General features: G+C 46.2%; 1 protein-coding gene across 10 annotated transcripts in view; it reads left to right on the forward strand.

The window, feature by feature from the left end:
• LOC118291906 (sodium bicarbonate cotransporter 3-like) overlaps positions 1 to 20,213 on the forward strand; it is a 33,219-nt gene that overhangs the window by 7,706 nt on the left and 5,300 nt on the right. For 4 of the 10 annotated variants that reach the window (XM_047330167.1, XM_047330171.1, XM_047330166.1 and 1 more), the window contains exons 2-22: positions 3,771 to 3,852; positions 5,313 to 5,462; positions 6,494 to 6,632; positions 7,039 to 7,199; positions 7,280 to 7,468; positions 8,468 to 8,860; positions 12,388 to 12,503; positions 13,299 to 13,456; positions 13,891 to 13,978; positions 14,069 to 14,215; positions 14,488 to 14,594; positions 15,694 to 15,868; positions 16,426 to 16,559; positions 16,637 to 16,882; positions 16,997 to 17,102; positions 17,232 to 17,393; positions 18,185 to 18,298; positions 18,403 to 18,564; positions 19,127 to 19,378; positions 19,579 to 19,647; positions 19,900 to 20,073. In XM_047330167.1, coding sequence (XP_047186123.1) covers positions 3,771 to 3,852; positions 5,313 to 5,462; positions 6,494 to 6,632; positions 7,039 to 7,199; positions 7,280 to 7,468; positions 8,468 to 8,860; positions 12,388 to 12,503; positions 13,299 to 13,456; positions 13,891 to 13,978; positions 14,069 to 14,215; positions 14,488 to 14,594; positions 15,694 to 15,868; positions 16,426 to 16,559; positions 16,637 to 16,882; positions 16,997 to 17,102; positions 17,232 to 17,393; positions 18,185 to 18,298; positions 18,403 to 18,564; positions 19,127 to 19,378; positions 19,579 to 19,647; positions 19,900 to 20,073 — 3,324 coding nt within the window. Of the gene's footprint in view, positions 1 to 3,770; positions 3,853 to 5,312; positions 5,463 to 6,493; positions 6,633 to 7,038; positions 7,200 to 7,279; positions 7,469 to 8,467; positions 8,861 to 12,387; positions 12,504 to 13,298; positions 13,457 to 13,890; positions 13,979 to 14,068; positions 14,216 to 14,487; positions 14,595 to 15,693; positions 15,869 to 16,425; positions 16,560 to 16,636; positions 16,883 to 16,996; positions 17,141 to 17,231; positions 17,394 to 18,184; positions 18,299 to 18,402; positions 18,565 to 19,126; positions 19,379 to 19,578; positions 19,648 to 19,899; positions 20,074 to 20,213 lie in introns of those variants that run through there. The other 6 variants (XM_047330170.1, XM_047330168.1, XM_047330169.1 and 3 more) reach the window with 5 other exon arrangements.

Genomic DNA, 20,213 nt, shown 5'->3' on the forward strand with positions numbered 1-20,213 from the left:
CAGGCATGCTGGGGGTGGTACGTCGTATTAGCTGTAGCTAATTAACTTGATAACAGGCTGAAATTAAACGTGTCTGTTGTCATTATGTGTCTTGACGAAGATAGTTAATGAAAGAAGAACTGTCACTCTGTAACACCACTGTACAACCAGTACAGGGTTTCAACAAATCCAACAGAATTGGGAAACTTAGGGTTTCAAATCGATTCACAGTTGGGGATGGAATTCTGGAAGCTTAAAGACTTTCACCTTTAACATTCTGAATAAGACACCCGATGTTAGTGTCAGATACACAGGTATTATTGGACCACCAGATGCTCAATATTGAAAGACTTGGATCATGATTGGGGCCAAAAAAACCTTGATCAGGACATTCTAAAACCGAGACTGAATACCGCAAAACACACATCCACAATCTCTTACAGGACGATTGATCCAGATTGCCCCAACGTGTATCGGTAACAGAATGTAACCAAACTTGCATTTTCATTGCAAATCGAACACTATAACATGTTATAGACTGTCAACTGTATTTGTCGCGGGGCTAATCCAATCCAAGCACAATATCCTCCACCGGACTTCCTACAAGTGTCCCGTGTCTCTAAACTCACACTCGAGGTGACGCTGTGTTCTCTGGGGAGCAGTGGTCGATCTTCCCAAAATATCACCATTGTCCCAATCCTGAAATGCGCCCTTGAGAATATCCGGACTTGAACCCGACGCAGACAGAGACACATCTGGCTTCTGTCAACAGACGATGTCACTGTTGATGCCCCCCCCCCCCCCCCCCCCCCCCCCCCCCCCCCACTGGCACAGCTCCTGTAGCCTGGCCACAGCTGTGCTTTGTGGGCATAATGGCCGATAGTCTCCCTGGCCTGGGGACTCTGGGGGGGGGGGGACGACTGGCTGTTTATTTTGGGATCTATTTGACAGGTTGAATCATGTGTCCTTAAATTGTACCAAAGCAAATGCCGGGTTAAGGACACGACAGACTAATAACACCTGCGCATACTTCACACAAACATACATGGATGATGTATTGTTTGTATGTAAACAAGTGTTCATGCAGTTAAAATGAACGGATTTGTGGTAGTGGTATTTTAAGAAGCTTAAGAATAAGACGACGCTCATGAAGCAGGAACAGTTCCACACCAGCTTTGTGTGCCCCGACTGCTCGTAAACATTGGTTCATGTGCTTCTTCGCAGAAGGGGGAGTGACAAGTGATTGAACCAAATATTAGATTTCCTGGCCTGAAGAATTCCTCGCTGCTCCTCTCCGTCTCTGCCGCTGAATTATCACCGCTCCTCGTCAGGCCACCGTCACAGAAACAACGCTGCTTATTATCATGCAAATCCTCAAGCAACTGAGGAATATAATCGACACACAGACACACACACACACACACACGCACACACACGGGCTACAACAAACACAATTACAAATCACAGATGGCATCACTCATCGTAGTTGGGGGGGGGGGGGTGATTATGCTAATATATGTGTGGAAATCTATATGTCATTGAACACGTATTCAGAGTAGTTGAAGATGCACACAGAGGATGTGATTTCCATGTGAATGGAACTTCGGTGTGGTCATGGTGCGGCCGAGACACAAGAGGCCCCCGATATCATTCCGCGGATCACGTATCCTTTTTCGTCACGTGACTATCATCATCATCACCTTTTTGTTTCCACTCTCTCCTGCTTGGCAGCAGTGCTCCCCTGTGATTGGTTGAAACCGATCCTCCAAGTGGGGGGGGGGGGGGGGTGGATGATGTTGCAGTTGCGTCAAAGTGTTTGTCCACAAGGCAGGAGAACAGCACGCTCGTATTCGTTGAAATGCTGTCTGATTTATATGATGTGACTTATAGTGTGTAAGAGACTCACACTCATTTTAGGCTCAAATGAAATAAGAGCTACTGTGGTTTTTTTTTAGAGCTTCAACAATTCATTGATTTATCTTTTAGTAATTGACTACTAGATTAAACAATAAACTATTTTGATTGATCAATTTGAGTAGTTTTATGAAAAAAAAGGCAGAATGCTCTGTCTGTTTGGGAAACACGGTCGATATTCTTCGTCTTTTGATGGACCAAACCAGACCTACTGTATACAGAACTTAAGTGTCATAAACGGTATCCTGTAACCTCCCCCGGCATGTTATAAAACATAAGATGTGAAAATACAGGACTGAAAGATCCCCCATTATTTGTCATCTAGTTGTCACCAACCTAATGATATATATTCCCTTTATTCAGCTGTTTTTCATCAGCCCAGCAGTCAGAGCCAGAATTAACTCACTGTCCACCGCAGTGTTTATACGCTCGCTCTATATGAATGTGTATCTAAAATAATCGGACCCTTCCTGGTCTCGGAAACATAATGCTTAGTTGAAACACACGCTGATCTTAGAGCCAAGCCGGTGTGACGGCTCCCCTCGTGAGTTTGTCTTGGTTGTAGTGGTTTGAAGCGGCCTAATGAGTCAGCTTGATTTTCTACTGTAATTTGGTTTGTTCGTTAGTTTGTCCGTTAATTGCCACGGGACTGGTGGAGGGGGTTGGGTGAGAAGAGCCAATTGGATTCTGTTTGCTCTCATAATTTTTTGCGGTCCTGGAGCAACATCCGTATCATTTGCTGTATTCCGGTGGTGGTCGACTCGACGCGACCCACGGGGGATTTATGCCCCAGCACATTTTACATGTGTGCTGGCCACGCGTGCTGCAGTAATTGGAGACAGTGTCCCTTTGGCTGCCTTAAATGTCCAGGCACTTCTAGGCAGCGAGTCAGGGGACCACTAATGACATGGTTGGTGATTGGGGTAAGGAGGTTTATGATTTGTGTGTACTTGTACTTCTACCAGTTGGCAATTTTTTTAAGGATATTTCGGCCGGTCCTCACTCTCTGACACATCTTTGAAGGGCTGCTTAAGGGTTTAGACTTGGTTTTAGGGTTAGGGTTGGGTTTAGGCACTTAGTTGAGATGGTTAAGGTTGGGGTGAGGGGCTAGGTAAAGCGTCCAATGGGTGTAGGTGGACGTGCAGTAGCAGTCAGGTCCATGCTCTCCAAATATGGTTATTTATGGTTTCAAAAAAACCAAGATGGCGCTGGCCAAAACTCTAGACTTCAAAACTTCCTCCACAAACCAATGGGTGACATCATGGTGGGTTGCTTGTTTAGGCCACCATCATTTCATACATAAAATTAATAATGTTTCCCCTTCCTGTCATATATCCTGATAACTCTATGCCTCCTTCTAATCGGATCTTTCTATCTTGACGTTGCCATGACATTCAGGTCATAACCTCTTTCTTAATGAGCATTGCCAACCTCTTGACGTTGCCATGAAACTCTGCTTTTGTTGCAGTAACCTCAGCGAGTTTGTGGAAAATAGCTCATAGATTGACCTTTATGGGCCCATGGTACATTATAGAAGCACCTGAAGTTGTAAATAATTGTATAATTTACCTGTCAGTTAGGTTTTGAGCTATATTTTAAACAACAGATGAATTATCACGGTGATCATTGCGCACCTTAATGTTCAGTGAGCTCATTATTATCTGACTTTAAATATTAATATTTAGATATTAATGTTCCCAAAGAAAACAGGTAAAAATCTGACATATAGTCAAAGTCAAATAATCTAGATGAAATTTTTAATCGCACAATTAATTTTTTCTTATGAAAAATATGATTTAATAAAACATATATAGCTGTTAACCCGTTCTCTCCCCCCCCCTCTCTCTCTGTGCCTTTTCCATCTCTCTCTGTCTCAGGGTCTAGACGAAGAGGCGCTAGTCGACCATGGAAAGTCCAGCTTCACCACGCACACAAACTATGAAATGGAAGATTTGGAAAGTAAGTTTGAAGCCATTCAGATGTTCAAGATGTTTTTTCTTCTGACTGTGCGTTTTCTTCTTCTTTTTTTTTTAAAGTGATGGGATTGTGATCTAGAAATAATTAAATTAATCATATAATTCATTGATGTTTACTGTTTTCCAATCAGAATCAAGTCAACTTTGTTTTTCAATTGAATCGAACATTGATGGTTTCATGTTTTCTCTTAATTTCTTAATTTCCTGTTTATTGATAAGGAAACATTCTTATTGATGTTTTGTTCATAATATATATAGTTCTAATATAGTTTATGGATCATGTGATGAGCTGAAAAATAATTGTCGAGATCAGAATGTGGATGATTCATGACATCTGAAGTGTCACTGCCCGTTCACAGCAGCATCACAAACATTTCTACCACACCTCAGGTGTCAGCTTCTTTTCCCTCCGCCCTCACGTCCATCTCACTCAGCTCCACCACACTTCACGTCCTCCTCCCACCATTCAATAATATCTTCCCCTTGTCCCATTCTTTCCTCCTGTGACGCACGTGGAGCCCTCTGCCTTCTGTCCAGCTATAAGCTGACAGTTTGTTTTCTCTCTCTTCCTCCTCCTTCTTCTCCATCTCTATTTTTGCCCTCATCTGATCGGCTCGTGTGTATTTCGCCTTGTGCCTTCCTCAGAGTGCTGCATCTCTGTTTCATTCCTCCCGGCGGGTTCTCTCTGTCAAATCAAAGCGAGAAGAACTCATCTTGTTGGGGGGGGAAATGTGTATTTGGCAGCGTATGTAGAGCAGAAAATAGGGCGGTTTGCGTCTGAGAATACGGTTCCTGTGTGGCAGTAGCAATAATGAGGGGAAGTAGATAAATCATTGGGAGGAAAGCGGACGGGTGAAAAAGTTAAATGCTGTTCTCTGGTTTTCTTCACGCAACTTGCAAACGGAAAGACCTTTTCTCGTTTATTCCTGGAACTGTGACACTGTCTTTAATGGTTCTTAATCCTCACTTTAACCGGGGAGCTGAACATTCTCACAAAGTTTATTGTATTTTTTGCCATTTAATTTTAATTGATTGCGTTTGGGAGACTGTTTATATTATTGTGTTGCTTCTGGCAAGAATTTAACTCGGCACTGTGATGGTGGTTTTGTTAGTATTAATAGCTTGGACAAGCACGGTGCTCATTAGATAAAAATAATCATTAAGCTTCATTAAAGAAACAATGAGCAATTTATAAATTATTATTATTATTGATTATTTTTTCACTTTGACACTGAATTAGTGGTAGTCTGAGTTAGTCTGTATCATAATACTGACGATGAAACTGGTATATAAGGATTATGCAATTTTGCCTTGATTTTTTTTTTGTTAAATACTATTCCCGCTGTCCCTTTTTCCACCACTCCCCATCATTTTCCCTGTCCCTGAACTGAATTGCACCTTTCTTCCCCCCCCCCCCCCCCCCCCCCCCCCCCCCCCCCCCAGGCCACAGAGCCGTGTACGTGGGCGTCCACGTTCCTCTCGGGAGAGAGAACAAGCGGCGGCATCGCCACCGGGGACACAAACACCACCGGAAGAAGCGGGAGAGAGACTCCGAGGAGGGGAAGGAGGACGGCAGGGAGTCCCCCTCTTACGGTTGGACGCTGTTTCTGACTTTCGCTTTCTCAGTTCTGCTCTAATGTCTTACTTTCTGTCTCACACAGCACTGTACCTCACAGGACTCACCACAGACTGTAAACTGAAACCCTTACCATCCAGAATAGATAGATCTATATCTCTAACTGTATGCCTTTTTAATATCTTTGTTTTTTGATTCTTGTATTTTACAGTACTGGAAATAAAAATAATTCTTTTAAAGTTGGAAGTGAATACAAACCCCCGCTGCAAAGTCGGGGGCTCCTACTAAGTCGGTGCTTAGTAAACATTCAGCTCTAAAAGGCTTTAAAGGCCACTGGGAGCCGGCCTCTGACACTGATTGAAGGCTGACATTTTAAGTGACGTGTGCACCTGTTAGTGCGAGAATTTGCTGCATCAACTCAACCCAACAACCCAGTCATAATTAATGAGATTAATATTCTGAAAGTTGCACTTTTCACCCCTAATGCAGGTGTCAAAAGAATCACCAAATGGGCCACACTGAAAATGTGGTCTCTAATAAAATATGAATGATTATTTCCTCCAGTCGTTTCCATTTTCTGCCTCCCTGTGGCATTTAGTCCTAATCTTCCACGTCCTTTTCCGTTTTTTCTCTCCGGCTCCGGATGTTCCTGATATCTGCTCGCTAATTCATGAATAGAAAAAATTCCTGTGACGCATCCCTCGTCTTTGTATTTTGCCCACTCCTCCACAGTTACGCACCGGAATGAAAAGCAGTTGCAGTGACGTACTAGGTCTCATTGTTCCCCAACCTGAAAAAAAAGAAAGAATATTCTAATTGGCTTCAGAAACCCATGAGTGCATTATTCACTGGCCAAACACGCCCACACCTTTTCTCAGATGGATCCCATAGACGTTTGATTCATCCTACGACCTTTTTTCTTTTATGTTTCTCTGATTTTTAACTCCGCTCTTGCAAGACAGAACCCTCTCACTCATCTTCTGTAGATGAACTCACAGACATTGTAAAATATGACCTTTGGCCCCTTTTCCCCCCACTCTGTGTCCAGACACGCCTTCCCAGAGGGTCCAGTTCATCTTGGGTACAGAGGACGACGACCTGGAGCACGTGCCCCACGACCTCTTCACCGAGCTGGACGAGCTCTCCTTCAGAGACGGCAGCGCCACGGAATGGAAGGAGACCGCCAGGTCGGGGGAAAAACAGATTTTGGCTCTGTGGCTCTGTTTAATGTCGCCCCCCAGAATATGAAGCAATACTGAAACATTTTATTTCCCCACAAGCCAGTTTCCACTGTAGATCAAACTCATGTCATTTCTTGTTTTACTAAGAACTTGGAGTTGTGACTCTGCTGCCATTTCAAAGCTTGTTCCCTTCCTGATAAAAACCTGTGTATAGTGAAACGACAGATTTGGAGTATGACTCACTCAGTCTGCAGCTTGCGAAGATATATGAATTTGTGAAATAAAATAGATGGCTGGCGGCCAGACCAACACGTCCTTCAACTATAATTCCAACACATTCATTTTTATTTTTTGCTGTTTATTATAATTTGTTGATCGAAGAAAGGTGTTCTTGTCCGTGTGCTCCCTGCAGATGGCTGAAGTTTGAGGAGGACGTGGAAGACGGAGGGGAGCGCTGGAGTAAACCCTACGTCGCCACCTTGTCGCTTCACAGCCTGTTCGAACTCCGTAGCTGTATACTCAACGGCACCGTCCTGCTGGATATGAGGGCGAACACCATCGAGGACATTGCGGGTACATTTTTTTGTTTTTTACAAAGCGCACTTTGAGTCTACTGTCGATGAATAACACCCCGATTTTTTTGTCCGACTCAGACATGGTGATAGACAGCATGGTGGCCTCGGGCCAGCTGAAGGAGGACCTGCGGCACAAGGTGCGCGAAGCCATGCTGAAGAAGCACCACCACCAGAACGAGAGGAAGCTCAGCAACCGCATCCCTCTGGTGCGCTCCATCGCCGACATAGGCAAGAAACACTCTGACCCACTCTTGCTTGAGCGAAACGGTGAGATCCTTTTGACGCACTGGCATTTCTTTTTCCTCCACTTTTTACTTTTGACATCCACCACTTGGGAACCGTTCCTAAATAAGAAAAAAACTGTCCAAATCCCTCAATGCCAGCATAGAAGGTGGAAGGGGAAAGTGAGTAAATCTAGAGAATGATCCGTGTGGAAGCAGCCGGTTCCCGTAGCGAAAGAGAAATCCGGGTGCTGATGATTGTGCAAACTTGTATTGCTGGCCTGGCTTTTGGGGTTTTGAATTAATGATTGTTTTCATTTTCCTCAAGGGTGACACACTTTACCTGCCACTGGACAATCAGCTTTGTGTGTGTTTTTTTTTTTTTCACATTGGGCATGGCCGCAGTGGTGTTTAATGTCTGCTGTGCATTTCCTGCGCCAGCCTGAGAGTTTAACGAGTGACGCATAAGTTTCACGTGTGTGTGTGTGTGTGTGTGGTTCCCGTTGGGCTTTGAAACGCTAGTCATGTCATTAAAACCCTGAAATGCAATTGTGAAAAGGTCAGAATTGTATATTATTATAACGGTTGCTGTTGGTTGCTGTGTGCCCGGCCTGTTCTGTGATTTATGATCGTCTGTAGCAAGAGCACACGTTTGCTTACAAGTGCACTGACATCGTGCTAACCCCCCCCCCCCCCCGCATGTCTCGGTTCGGTCACGCCATGTGATTGGTTTGTGTGAGGCGAGTCGTCTGGCCTTTGCGAATCCTCCCACGTGCATCACTTCTGAGTGTCTCCTCTGCACACTACCATGCTTTCTGCTCGCGTTTCTCCAAGCACAGACCTCTCTTTAACTGCACCCCGTCAACGCTCTTGCTGCCCACCCACCCACCCCTTTTCCGGCCGTGTCTCCTCCAGAATACCATCTTTGTGATTTGTTCCTACTTCATGTGTTTTTTCTCTCTGCTCCATCCCTTATTCCTTATTCCTTCCCACCCTCCTCCTCCTCTCTCTCTCTCTCCTCTCTCCTCATTGTCTCCTCTGTTAGGAGAGGGCCTGTCCTCTTCACGCCTCTCTCTCCACAAGCCCGGGTCGTCCTCCTCCGTCTCCAACCTGTCCCAGAGACGAGAGTCCCGAATCTCCGTCCTGCTCAACCACCTCCTGCCCTCTTCCTCCTCCTCCTCCAGCCAGGGGCCCGCCCCAGGCCCCTCGCCCCTCACCACCCCACAAAATACCCCCGCCTCCTTCCGGCGCTCCTCGCCGAGCCCACCGCGCACCCGTGGCGCCGGCCCCGGCCCACGAGGCATCCCCGAGGTGGTGGTATCGCCCCCCGAGGACGACGATGACCCACCATACTCTGCGGAGGACGAGGCGGCATCGCCACGCCTCCACCGGCGAGCGTCCTCGGCGTCCCAGGGCCTCGAGCTGCTGCCCCTAGAAGGCAAATATCTGTGTAGCCTGCCAGTGTGAGTCACGGCTTGAACAGAGAACACTAGCACTGGCATGAATGCTCTGCTCCCCGTTAATTTTCCAATCGCTCCAACCATGCGGCCATCTCATCAATAACTCACAGCAAGGCTCAAGTTGCTCAGCCGCTCGTCCCACTGTATTTATCCACATAGTCTTTTGACACGACTCTTCTCCGCCTCATGATTCTCGCTCCTCTTCCCTTCTCTGTTTCTGTCTCTTCCTCCTGTTGCCCTGAAAAAACACTCTATGGCTCAAACGTGTCAGTCTTCCTACCTATTCTCAAGACATTCCTCGGCATCTTTGCCTTGCTGAGACCCCGTCCCCATTCTCACCTCCTTCATTGTGAATGCATGGCTGCTTTCAAACTATTTCTGTCTGTCTCTGTTCTCTCATACTTCATCATGCGTCCTGTGATGTTTTACTGCTGCGTTCAGCTTCTCAGTCGGGTCGTTTCACGTTAGACCTGCGAATCACCTGATGACATTGTCCCCGTTTGCCTCTGATCGGTCTGAGGCATTTCATCTTTGGTGTCAGAATTGTGTTTACTGCCAAGTAGGTTTTCACATACGGGGAATTTGCTTTGGTGTTTTTTCTGCATAACAAAAGAAGTTGAAAAGGAGAAACAGACAGGAACCTTAACAGAGCAGTAAGTGTATCCCTTTGCAATCCAATAAAAGTAAATATAGTAAGTGTACAGTATGGAAATATGTGCCATCTACTTGGTGATAAACACGATTCTGATTCAGTGTCAGCTGATATTTAAAATACAGGTACATAACGCAATTGCTCAGCGCACATTTACATAAAATCGCTTTGGTTATTCAGCCAAGTGTTTCATTTTTTCCGGTTGCGGCCAACAGTTTTAATTTCGCTGCATTCGCTGCCTATAACATGATGTTGTGTGTCGGGTGATGGGACTAACATCTAACCAACAAAGTAACACAACTCAACATGTACAGACGGACTTGTTCCCTAAAGCCCCTGGACTCTACTGGCGTTGACTGCAGGAAGATTCCATGTTTCTTTCTGCTCTGGATGTTTCCTTTTTTGACGTTCTCTCTCACTGTGGACGTCTTTCACTGGAACTCAGCGCCTGCTGTTTATTTCCAGTGGCGCTCTGCTGTTTCTCTCACACGGCGTAACGTTCGAGTGCACTGCGGCCTATTTGATGGATTGCAGCACAATAGAGCCCAATTAATTAAAAACGAATAATGAAAGCAGATTAGTTTCATCAATTTAACGCACGATGAAACAAGCCCCTGTCTCCTGCAGATAGATCCCCAGGTGATTGTCTCATTTTCACCATTTTTAACATTCATTCAACTTGTGTGCTTTTCCCTTTGCATCCCTTGGCCCCCTTCCTCATCAATTCCCAAGAACACACATTCTTTTACCCGATTGATGCAGCGAGGCCGATGTACGGCTGAATAAAAGCCCAGGACCAGTGTCAGTACCCTTACGTCCTATCAGAGGGGCAACAACAGTGACTTTGTTCTTCCCATACTGAGCCATGTCCCTTTTTTTTTTGTTATTATTAGATTGTGTGCACGTGTGCATGTGCGCCTGTGTGCTTTCGCTCTGGGCACGGCTCCATTTCAAAGTGTGGGTTATTAGAAGCGGCGATCAGTTGGCGGGAATGAATCTGAAAGGTTGAGTCGGTCTTATTATAGCTGACAAGCGTCTGTAATTGTAGCCCTTCTAGGAAAATATACAGTATTTCCCAAGAGGCGAGCATCTTGACATCAGCGTGTGGGTTGTTCAGACGGAGGGGGGTGGGGGGGTGTATAAATACTTCATCATTAGTTTAGTCCTCTGCTCTGGTGCTACACTGTAGGTTGTAAAGACTTTACGGTTGTGCAGCCATAATAGCTCAACGTCTATTAAACAGGGACAAAGTGTGATTCATTGAAATGTCCTGAATGTGTCACTATAATAGAACTTCTTCCACCATCAGGGAACAGGCTCCCTTCTGATTTGCGCAACAGACTTTGAACCGCTGGTTCAGAACCTGAAGACTGGCTCCAAAAAAATAATTTATACATACTTTGTGTGTACTTTCAAAAGACGTACTGTGAGAGGCTACCAGGCCCACGTGAGAGTGAGAAATTCCTGTATGATTTCAGTTATCTGATTCACTTTTTATGCGACCGAGCGAGCACTGTGACGCCACTGTCTGAAGGCTCGGCATGAGAGGGCATTCCAGGGATTAGCCTCCCTGAATGAAGTTTGTTTGCAGACACAACCTAAGATAATCCCCCCCTTATTCCAAGAGGCTTTGTCGGGTATGCGAGCAATCACGCTGCCGTTTCAGCAATCGCAGCTACTCGGCGTGGACGCGAGGGCTGCTACTCCGGGGGTCAAAGTTCAAGGGTATGGCTCGCCGCCGGGCAGAAATTGCACGTTTAAATTTGGTCATCATAGAGGAGAATGTGGCGTGATACGTCCATACCGTTGACGTTGGTTTCATTGCTTCTTTGTGGCGAAATGAGGAAAAAACCTGGTAAAAGAAGTGCTGCTTCAGATTCTCACAGAATAGTACCCACGTGCTATTCTTTGATTGAAACACATTACTCCCTCATTTCATCTCCCCGCGCTCATGTCACCTCAAGTGCTAGCGTTTCCTGTGTGTGGCGAGGCTCCAAAAGCGTGACGCTTTTCAACACTTGAGTTGAATTGTCAGACGTTGAGCTCAAAGCCGACATGAATTCGAGCAAAGCAGGGCAGAGCGATGATGAGCTCAACAGACTGGGATCAGCACCGGGTCAGATATACAGTATCGTCTTTATCCAAGGGTCGCATCATCACATCTAACTTGTAATGTTTGTGGAAGAGAGGATTTCACCTTCAGCCAAAAAAATGTAAAAATGTTTTAAACAGCAAATTCAACAACTGTTGTTTACTTTGCTACTTGAACGTCCCTGTTTTATCTCCGTTATCACCGTGGACACGTAGTCGTCTTACAGCGGATGATACAAGCCCGGAATCCAGTTCACTGCCTGGTACTGTACGATATACGAAACCAGCACCAGAGTTGCTTGTCATGCCGTTCAAATTTAAAACTTGCATTTGACGGAATATTTGAATCAGAAATGAATTGGAGATATCCTGGTTGGCAGCAACTCAAAGATTAAAAAAACCACTAAAAAAACAGGCCTTTCAACTAAGGAGAATAAGTTCATGTTTATCCTCAACGTAGTTATTTAATTTCCTATTTGAAATGATTAAAGATTACATTAGAACAAACATCAGCTACGGTTTGTTGGTGCAGCGAGTGAACGCCTGTGAAATTGCCTTGCCAAGATAGAAACCCTGAACGTTTGTCTTCCGTTTCTTTCAAATGAAGAATCTGAGTAGAGTGAAAATCGCGCGTCGCATTTCCTGGCGAACACGCACAGGTTTTTCACTTCCAGTCATTTGCCTCCCGAATCCTGACACAATGTCCCATCACCATCTTTGTGTCCCCCCCCCTTCCTCCCCTCTCTCTGCTCCTCCCACCAGGACCACTGGTGTCTCCGAACTCCGTCCCCAACAACCTGGATGGCAGTAAGGCGGTGGAGAGGAGGCCGTCCAAAGTAGGGGTCAGTAGAGAAAGCAGCAGTGTCGACTTCAGCAAGGTAACCTAGCCACGGTACTGAGCACAGACACAGTCTCATCATGGTGGAAGGGGCCCGCGACCAAGTCGTCCATCTTTTGTTTTGATTTGCTCCACTCTCTGGACTCTCTTTGACTGACATTTCAGTGGCCCCTCAAAATCCAACGTCACACATTACCCATCAGCCCCTTTCTCCTCCGGGGCTCAGAATCATGTTCAGTCACTGCTTCGCCTTTAGTGGACTAAGACGTGCTCGTCAAAATAAAAGCTTAGAAAGAAAATGTAGTTATGTGACGGTTCAGCTTTTGAAGATTCCTCCCTCTCAGGGCCGCCCGTTCATCCCACCATTTTGTCAGGCCGCCATAAGTAGTTATTATAAAACCATACATTATGACTGCCAAAAAAAATCCGGTGCAGTTTTTTTTATGAGTCGGAGGGAACAAAAGGGGGATGAAGGCGCAGGAGATTAAAAATGTTGCCGTGCTCAGATCTGTGTTTAGCCTGGTACATTAGAGATATTTATTCATGGAACATGATAAGAAATGTTTCGTAACAACAGACAATCTTTGCTCAGTACTATGTAGTCCTTAAAATAGCTACTAACTTTCCTTTATCTCATTTGTTGTCATCCGCTTGCCAACGACCTGCTGCCATACTCCCTCACATTCCCACTTCTTCATCTCTGTTATCGCATGCGTGTCCTTCCCCCGTGGCCCAAGTCTCCTAGTATCACGACTTCCTCCCTTTTTCGTTTTGTTGCTAGTATCTGTCTTACTATTGATCCCCTTAATTTCAATCGGTGCTCCCTCGGTTTCAGGTGGACATGAACTTCATGAAGAAGATCCCTCCGGGCGCCGAGGCCTCCAACGTGCTGGTGGGAGAGGTGGACTTCCTGGAGAAGCCCATCATCGCCTTTGTGCGACTGTCGCCCGCGGTTCTGATCACGGGCCTCACAGAGGTGCCCGTTCCCACGAGGTACGACGGTTAGGAACTGAATCAAGACTTTTGTTCAAAAAATGTGATATTTAATAACAGACATTTGTGAGCTCTTGTCGCATGGGACTAGTATAACGTTGGGATTCACTGTGGTTGTGACCATGGTTGTGTGTCCACAAATGTGTTTTTCTATATCTTTAATCTGTAACGTAACAAATCTCACCACTCGCCAGGATGGTTTTAACAATGCACGTATCAAAATATTTGAAAAATCACCTCCGCAAGAGTCTTATAAGAAAGGAAATACATTCAAAAGTGTTTATCAGACGTCGAGAATAAACACAATGCGTTTTAGTATGAAACAATGAACGCTGATTTATCGGAAAACTCCACACTGTGTGTTTCAGTGAATACAGTATGTACAGTAACTGTTATTCACGGTGAATTTGAGGCTGAGTTTTCCCGTTCAAAAGGTTTCTGTTCCTGCTTCTTGGTCCTCGTGGCAAAGGGCCGCAGTACCACGAGATCGGCAGATCAATGGCGACGCTCATGACGGATGAGGTGAGAGCACCGAAGTATTAATGATATTTTATCTTGACAACACACGTGTTGTTTTTTTTACCCCAACACCTGATAATATTGATTTTGTAGATTTTCCACGACGTGGCGTACAAAGCCAAAGACCGAACGGATCTCCTCTCTGGGATAGATGAGTTCCTCGATCAGGTGACTGTCCTGCCCCCCGGGGAATGGGATCCCACCATTCGGATCGAACCCCCCAAGAATGTTCCATCTCAGGTACGGAGTCTCGCCGTCAAAGATTGTGTCACGAGAACCTAAGGAGTGTTTTTTGTTTGAATGTGAAAGTCACTTAAATTGCCACATACAACAAATGTATATTAATCTGCCTAGAAGATATCGGTGCAAAGTCTGGTCCCAGAAACTTTTCTGTCTGTTCATATCTGTACATGTCATTTTAACTCATACGAACAGCGCCCCCTGATGGATTTAAAGCACCATGACAGAGGAGGAATTACAATGCATGTAAATGTCCCTTTTTTGATCTGCAGCTGAAGAGGAAGATTCCGACGCAGCCCAACGGGACGGGGTCTCCGGCCGGGGAGCTGGAGAAGGACGAGGATCCGCACGCGGGACCCGAGCTGCAGAGGACGGGGAGGCGAGTGTCGGGACACATTTCTTTCGTGGCACAGCGGCAAACTTCAAAACGATCTTTTTACTAAATTAAACGTCCCGATAAGTTTATAAATATCACTTTGTGTCGACGAGGAAATGTTTGATGATTAAAAAGCGAGTTCGTTAGTCTCGAGTAGCCGTGTGTAATAAATCATGTTGATCACGTCGAGACAAGCGCCTGGTGGCAACAAGAGCTGCAGGGAAAAAAAATCTCATTTGAGCGACTGGAGACATCGTCTCATCATCTTTAGTCACAGAGATGTATTTGTGGTGGCAGTAATGAGGATGATTATGAGATGAATTATGAAACATTGTCAAACACATTTCTATTACACGTTTAATCCAAACAGCTGGTACTCACTCTGTCAGCACCATTTTTCCTAAATGAAAGCTTTTTTTTTTATACGGTTCCTCGAATATTAAATGTAAAATATTATAGTCTTAATGCTGTGGTGTGTATGTGCAGATTAAAAATCTCTATTGGACCTCATATGCTGACATTTAAGGATAACTCCCGCTGGGTCTCTGGAGTCACAGCGGGGACAATGTGTTTATTTGAAACCATCCGCCAGACGCACAAACACATCAGTCGGGAGGCACTGTATTATTTACTCTGCTTTCCACCGCTGCTACAGTATGAGAGGAGCTATTCTGGGACGGGGGGAGTGTGACGAGGTGCAGGAGGCTAATGTAAAGAAAGCTATCAGAAAACATAAAAGCAATACAGGGTAGGTTGTGCAGGCAGGCAATAGATGTTTTCCAGAGGTGTGCGGGAAAAGAAATTGAAAGAAGAAATCACAGCAGAGCAATTGGACGGGTGTCAGAGGGCGAGAGAGAGAGAGAGAGAGAGAGAGAGAAAATATATACAAGGTGAGAAATTGATTTCAAAAAATAGAAATCCTTCAAAGGCAAAGTAAAAAAACAAAGGCAGAAGCAGAGAGAAGAAGTGATTCAGTTCCTCGGTATGAATAATTTGATAAGATCACAGAGCCGTGTAGGTTTTGGTGGTGAATCATATAACGATACACTGTGTGAAAAAAATTCCATCATAACATTAAAATCTGCCTTTTTTTTCCTTTCAGGCTATTCGGGGGTTTGATCCTGGACGTCAAGCGGAAGGCGCCGTTCTACTGGAGCGACATCCGCGACTCGTTCAGTCTGCAGTGTCTGGCCTCCGTCCTCTTCCTCTACTGCGCCTGCATGTCCCCCGTCATCACGTTCGGAGGTCTGCTGGGGGAGGCGACCAAAGGCAACATAGTGAGTCCGAAAAAACGTTGGTCATATACATCACGCTTGTATACACACACACACACACGGATACAGTACAATACGCTACTTTTATTTCATCCCTTTTTTTTAATGAAGCAGGTCATTTAGTGAAATAGTGCACGTCGTCTTTCACTGTGACGTCTTTAATCATCACTTCCTTTGTTTTTTTGGTGGCCACCGAATATTTGTCCTAATCTATTATCGCGCCGCAGACTATTCTATAGGGAATGTCTCTCTTTTTATTGCCGTCCGTGAGAGTTGGCACAGGCAGGGTGTGTGTGCGCTGGTGTGTGTGATGCGTCTGAGTAAACGCGGCGAGGCCAGCCCTTCACGACTTCGGACAGGTCATCGGAGTGGAAACATTCAAGCGGGTTCATCTGGCTCCTCGGGCTCCGTCCCAGCGTCTGTTGAATCTGAACCCTGTGTCCTGGGTCATTTAACCCGTCTCTCTCTTCTCTCTCTGTCAGCCTTTCCCTCTCTCTCTCTCTCTCCTCCTCCTCCGTTTCTCGTTTCCCTCACGCCCTCCCTCTCCTCTGTGTCTCCAGAGCGCCATCGAGTCTCTGTTCGGGGCGTCGATGACGGGAGTGGCGTACTCCCTCTTCGCGGGCCAGCCCCTCACTATTCTCGGCAGCACGGGGCCCGTGCTGGTGTTCGAGAAGATCCTCTTCAAGTTCTGCAGGTAGCGTGCGTTCCAAAGTTTACTTTTGCCGCGACACGACGAAGCGGTCCGTCATCCTCGCGTTTCTTCTTCCCCAGCGACTACGGCCTGTCGTACCTGTCGCTGCGGACCAGCATCGGCCTGTGGACGGCCTTCCTGTGTCTCGTCCTGGTGGCTACAGACGCCAGCTCTTTAGTCTGCTACATCACCCGGTTCACAGAGGAGGCGTTCGCCGCCCTCATCTGCATCATCTTCATCTACGAGGCTCTGGAGAAGCTGTTTCACCTGGGCGAGCACTACCCCATCAACATGCACAACAGCTTGGACAATCTGACGCTGTATTCGTGAGTACAGCACTTCTACTGCTGCAGCCTCTTTTTTGAATCAACTTAAATGAGCATAACGTTTTTTTTCCAGGGCGCAGACTTTTGCTCAGCGTCTCGTTCTCTGGTCCTCAGGTGTCAGTGCTCTCCACCGGTCAACGCCTCGACTGAGACGGAGCAGAAGTGGAATCAGACGGGGTTCAGCGCAGACTCCATCCCGTGGAGCAGCCTCAACGTTTCGGTGAGCCGAGCCCACAGTGACCTCCAGTGTTACAGGCTGTAATTACACCCACACTCACACTCACGTGAAGGATCATGAGCCAATATTTCCATCTGTACGGTAACTCACCACCTCCTCCTCCTCCTCTAGATGTGTCAAACGCTCGATGGGGAGTTTGTGGGTCCAGCCTGTGGTCACCATGGTCCGTACATCCCAGATGTTCTCTTCTGGTCCATCATCCTCTTCTTCACCACCTTCTTCCTCTCCTCCTTCCTCAAGCAGTTCAAGACGGAGAGATATTTCCCCACCAGGGTGAGATCTTTTAGTTGTTTTATTTATGTTTTTAAATTTTTTTGACTTTTTCCACTGTCAACACCACAAATGGAGACCATGAACCTCAGGAAGTCGCGCGTGATAATTAGTATAAATATATTTTTTGCAGCCATGTCACCTTCCGGGCTCGATATTTAACAACATAGAGGACAGTAAAGTTTTTTTATTTCTATTTTAAGATAGATAATTTCATTTCCAACATTAACATAATTTTTTTTTAAATATAAAATGTATATACGTAGGTTTATATATGCCTGCGGATGTATACACACCTATACAGTGCAATCCATAAATACATATACATGCACACACATGAACCACACATAAAATATAAACAGACTTTTAATCAGTAACATTAAAACACACAGGAGGAAGAAGCATCTCTGATATCAACAAATTAACATTTGAATCTGCTGTTTTTTTTCCTATGTTTCTTTATATACAAGTGTTTGTAGGTTCCAGATCAAATCCTCTCTCTCTATGTAAATTTTTACACTGCGTCAGTCATTAGTTTTGCAGGATCACCGTCGAGCACGGGAAGAAAAGATCCAGTTGCGGCCGGCCGCCCACACACACACACACACACACACACACACACACACACACACACACACACAGCGCGAGCCTCTCTGTCATCACTCTGTGTTCTGTGTAGGCGGGTGTTGGTTTCGTCTGTAGCTTTGACACACAAGTGTAATTATTATTGGGATGCGATGAATTCTACGCTGGGAGCGAATCTGTGAATAAATCGACCTCGTGTTTTTTTGTAGGTGCGTTCCACCATCAGCGACTTCGCCGTGTTCATAACCATAATGATCATGGTGCTGGTGGACTACCTGATGGGGATCCCGTCTCCTAAACTCAACGTTCCCGATCGCTTTGAGGTGAGAGGAATATTCCAGTTTGTCTTTCTGTCTTTAAATCAAACATAATTCTATATCCTCAATGTCTACTCGTCCGCATGCCCCCCCCCCCCCCCCCGGCGCAGCCGACGTCAAAGAACCGCGGCTGGCTGATGGACCCGTTGGGAGAGAACCCCTGGTGGACGCTGCTGGTGGCAGCACTCCCCGCGATGCTCTGCACCATCCTCATCTTCATGGACCAGCAGATCACCGCCGTCATCATCAACCGCAAGGAGCACAAACTCAAGGTCGGACTCTGACCCGCGGATAGATTCGACTCCTTCACATCGTCGTGCAAACTGTCGCCGCGCAGCATCTGAAGATGAATCAGAGCAACAGGATCATGAGATAACTATTATCTATTATTAAAAAGATGCGAAAATGGTATTTTGAATTGACTTATTGGAAACTGGTTTTATCCTTAAAATGTTAAACTATATTGTAGATATTGATTGTTCATAAACATAAAAATGTCATTTGAACTCATGAACTCTCTCTGTTCACCTCTTGATTTTCTACATTTTCTTTTAACCTTGTGCTGCCTCCATTTTGTTTCCTCTCCACCTGTCTAATCCTCGCTCATCTCTTGCCACTTCTCTTTCTCCCTTTTCTGTCACCCTGAAATATGAGTCTGTCTCTCCTTGTGCCGTTTTCATCTCACAGAAATTACACATTTCTACTCCTCAGACTTCTACAATTTTACTTAAACTCAACCCACCTCGACAGTTCCAAGTATTAACGTTCTGTAAGGCGCTCGCTCCTCCTTTCTCAACAACTGTCACCTCGTCTGCCCCGTGTTGCGTCCCACAGAAAGGCTGCGGCTACCACCTGGACCTGCTGGTGGTGGCGGTGATGCTGGGCGTGTGCTCCATCATGGGCCTGCCGTGGTTCGTGGCGGCCACCGTCCTCTCCATCTCGCACGTCAACAGCCTGAAGGTGGAGTCCGGCTGCTCCGCCCCCGGCGAGCAGCCCAAGTTCCTGGGCATCCGGGAGCAGCGCGTCACCGGGTTCATGATCTTTGTCCTCATGGGCTGCTCCGTCTTCATGACGTCGGTGCTCAAGGTGAGATGGCGGGGGAGAAAAGACGGCCCCCTCCTGGACTTTTGTCTCTTGTTTATATTATTTATCCAATATGTTCACATGTTTTTCTGCTCTACTTCACAATAAAAATATCCTGCTGGTTAGTTTCCCCCCTTTTTGTTTGTACCGTTATCTGAATAATGAATTCTGTTGTTGTCCCCTGTCGCTTGACTCTTTTACAGTTCATTCCCATGCCGGTGCTGTACGGAGTCTTTCTCTACATGGGCGTCTCGTCCCTCAAAGGAATTCAAGTATGACTCTCCTCCTCCTCCTCCTCCTCGTCTTTGAAGATTATAAACCCTTCGCTTCTGAACAGAAGAGCAGTCACGAGCTGTTAGCGTAGATACGTTTTTTGGCCCCTGTAGTTCCAAACCTTTGATCGTGATTCAGCGTCCTCTGAAGCTTTTTGTTGAATGTGTTCCAGCCTCTGAATAGTGTATCGGGTTTTCCCCCCTTACTTCATTTGCATTTCTTATCTCTGTCCTCTCGTTTTCTCTCCGCAGTTCTTCGACAGGATCAAGCTGTTCGGCATGCCCGCCAAGCACCAGCCCGATCTCATCTACCTCCGCTACGTGCCGCTGTGGAAGGTCCACGTCTTCACGCTGGTGCAGCTCACCTGTCTGGTGCTGCTGTGGGTCATCAAGGCGACCGCAGCCGCCGTCGTGTTCCCCATGATGGTAAACGGCGGCTACTCGCCGCTTCACGACCACGACATGAGACGTGAAAGGCAACAGAAGCACAGCGGGTCTGATCGACGGGCGATGCGGCTCAGAAAACTCGGTATCGAGAGTCGGTTTTATCCCAAACTAGGACCGAG

Source organism: Scophthalmus maximus, chromosome 22, assembly GCF_022379125.1.
Source record: "Scophthalmus maximus strain ysfricsl-2021 chromosome 22, ASM2237912v1, whole genome shotgun sequence".
Lineage (NCBI taxonomy): Eukaryota > Metazoa > Chordata > Actinopteri > Pleuronectiformes > Scophthalmidae > Scophthalmus > Scophthalmus maximus.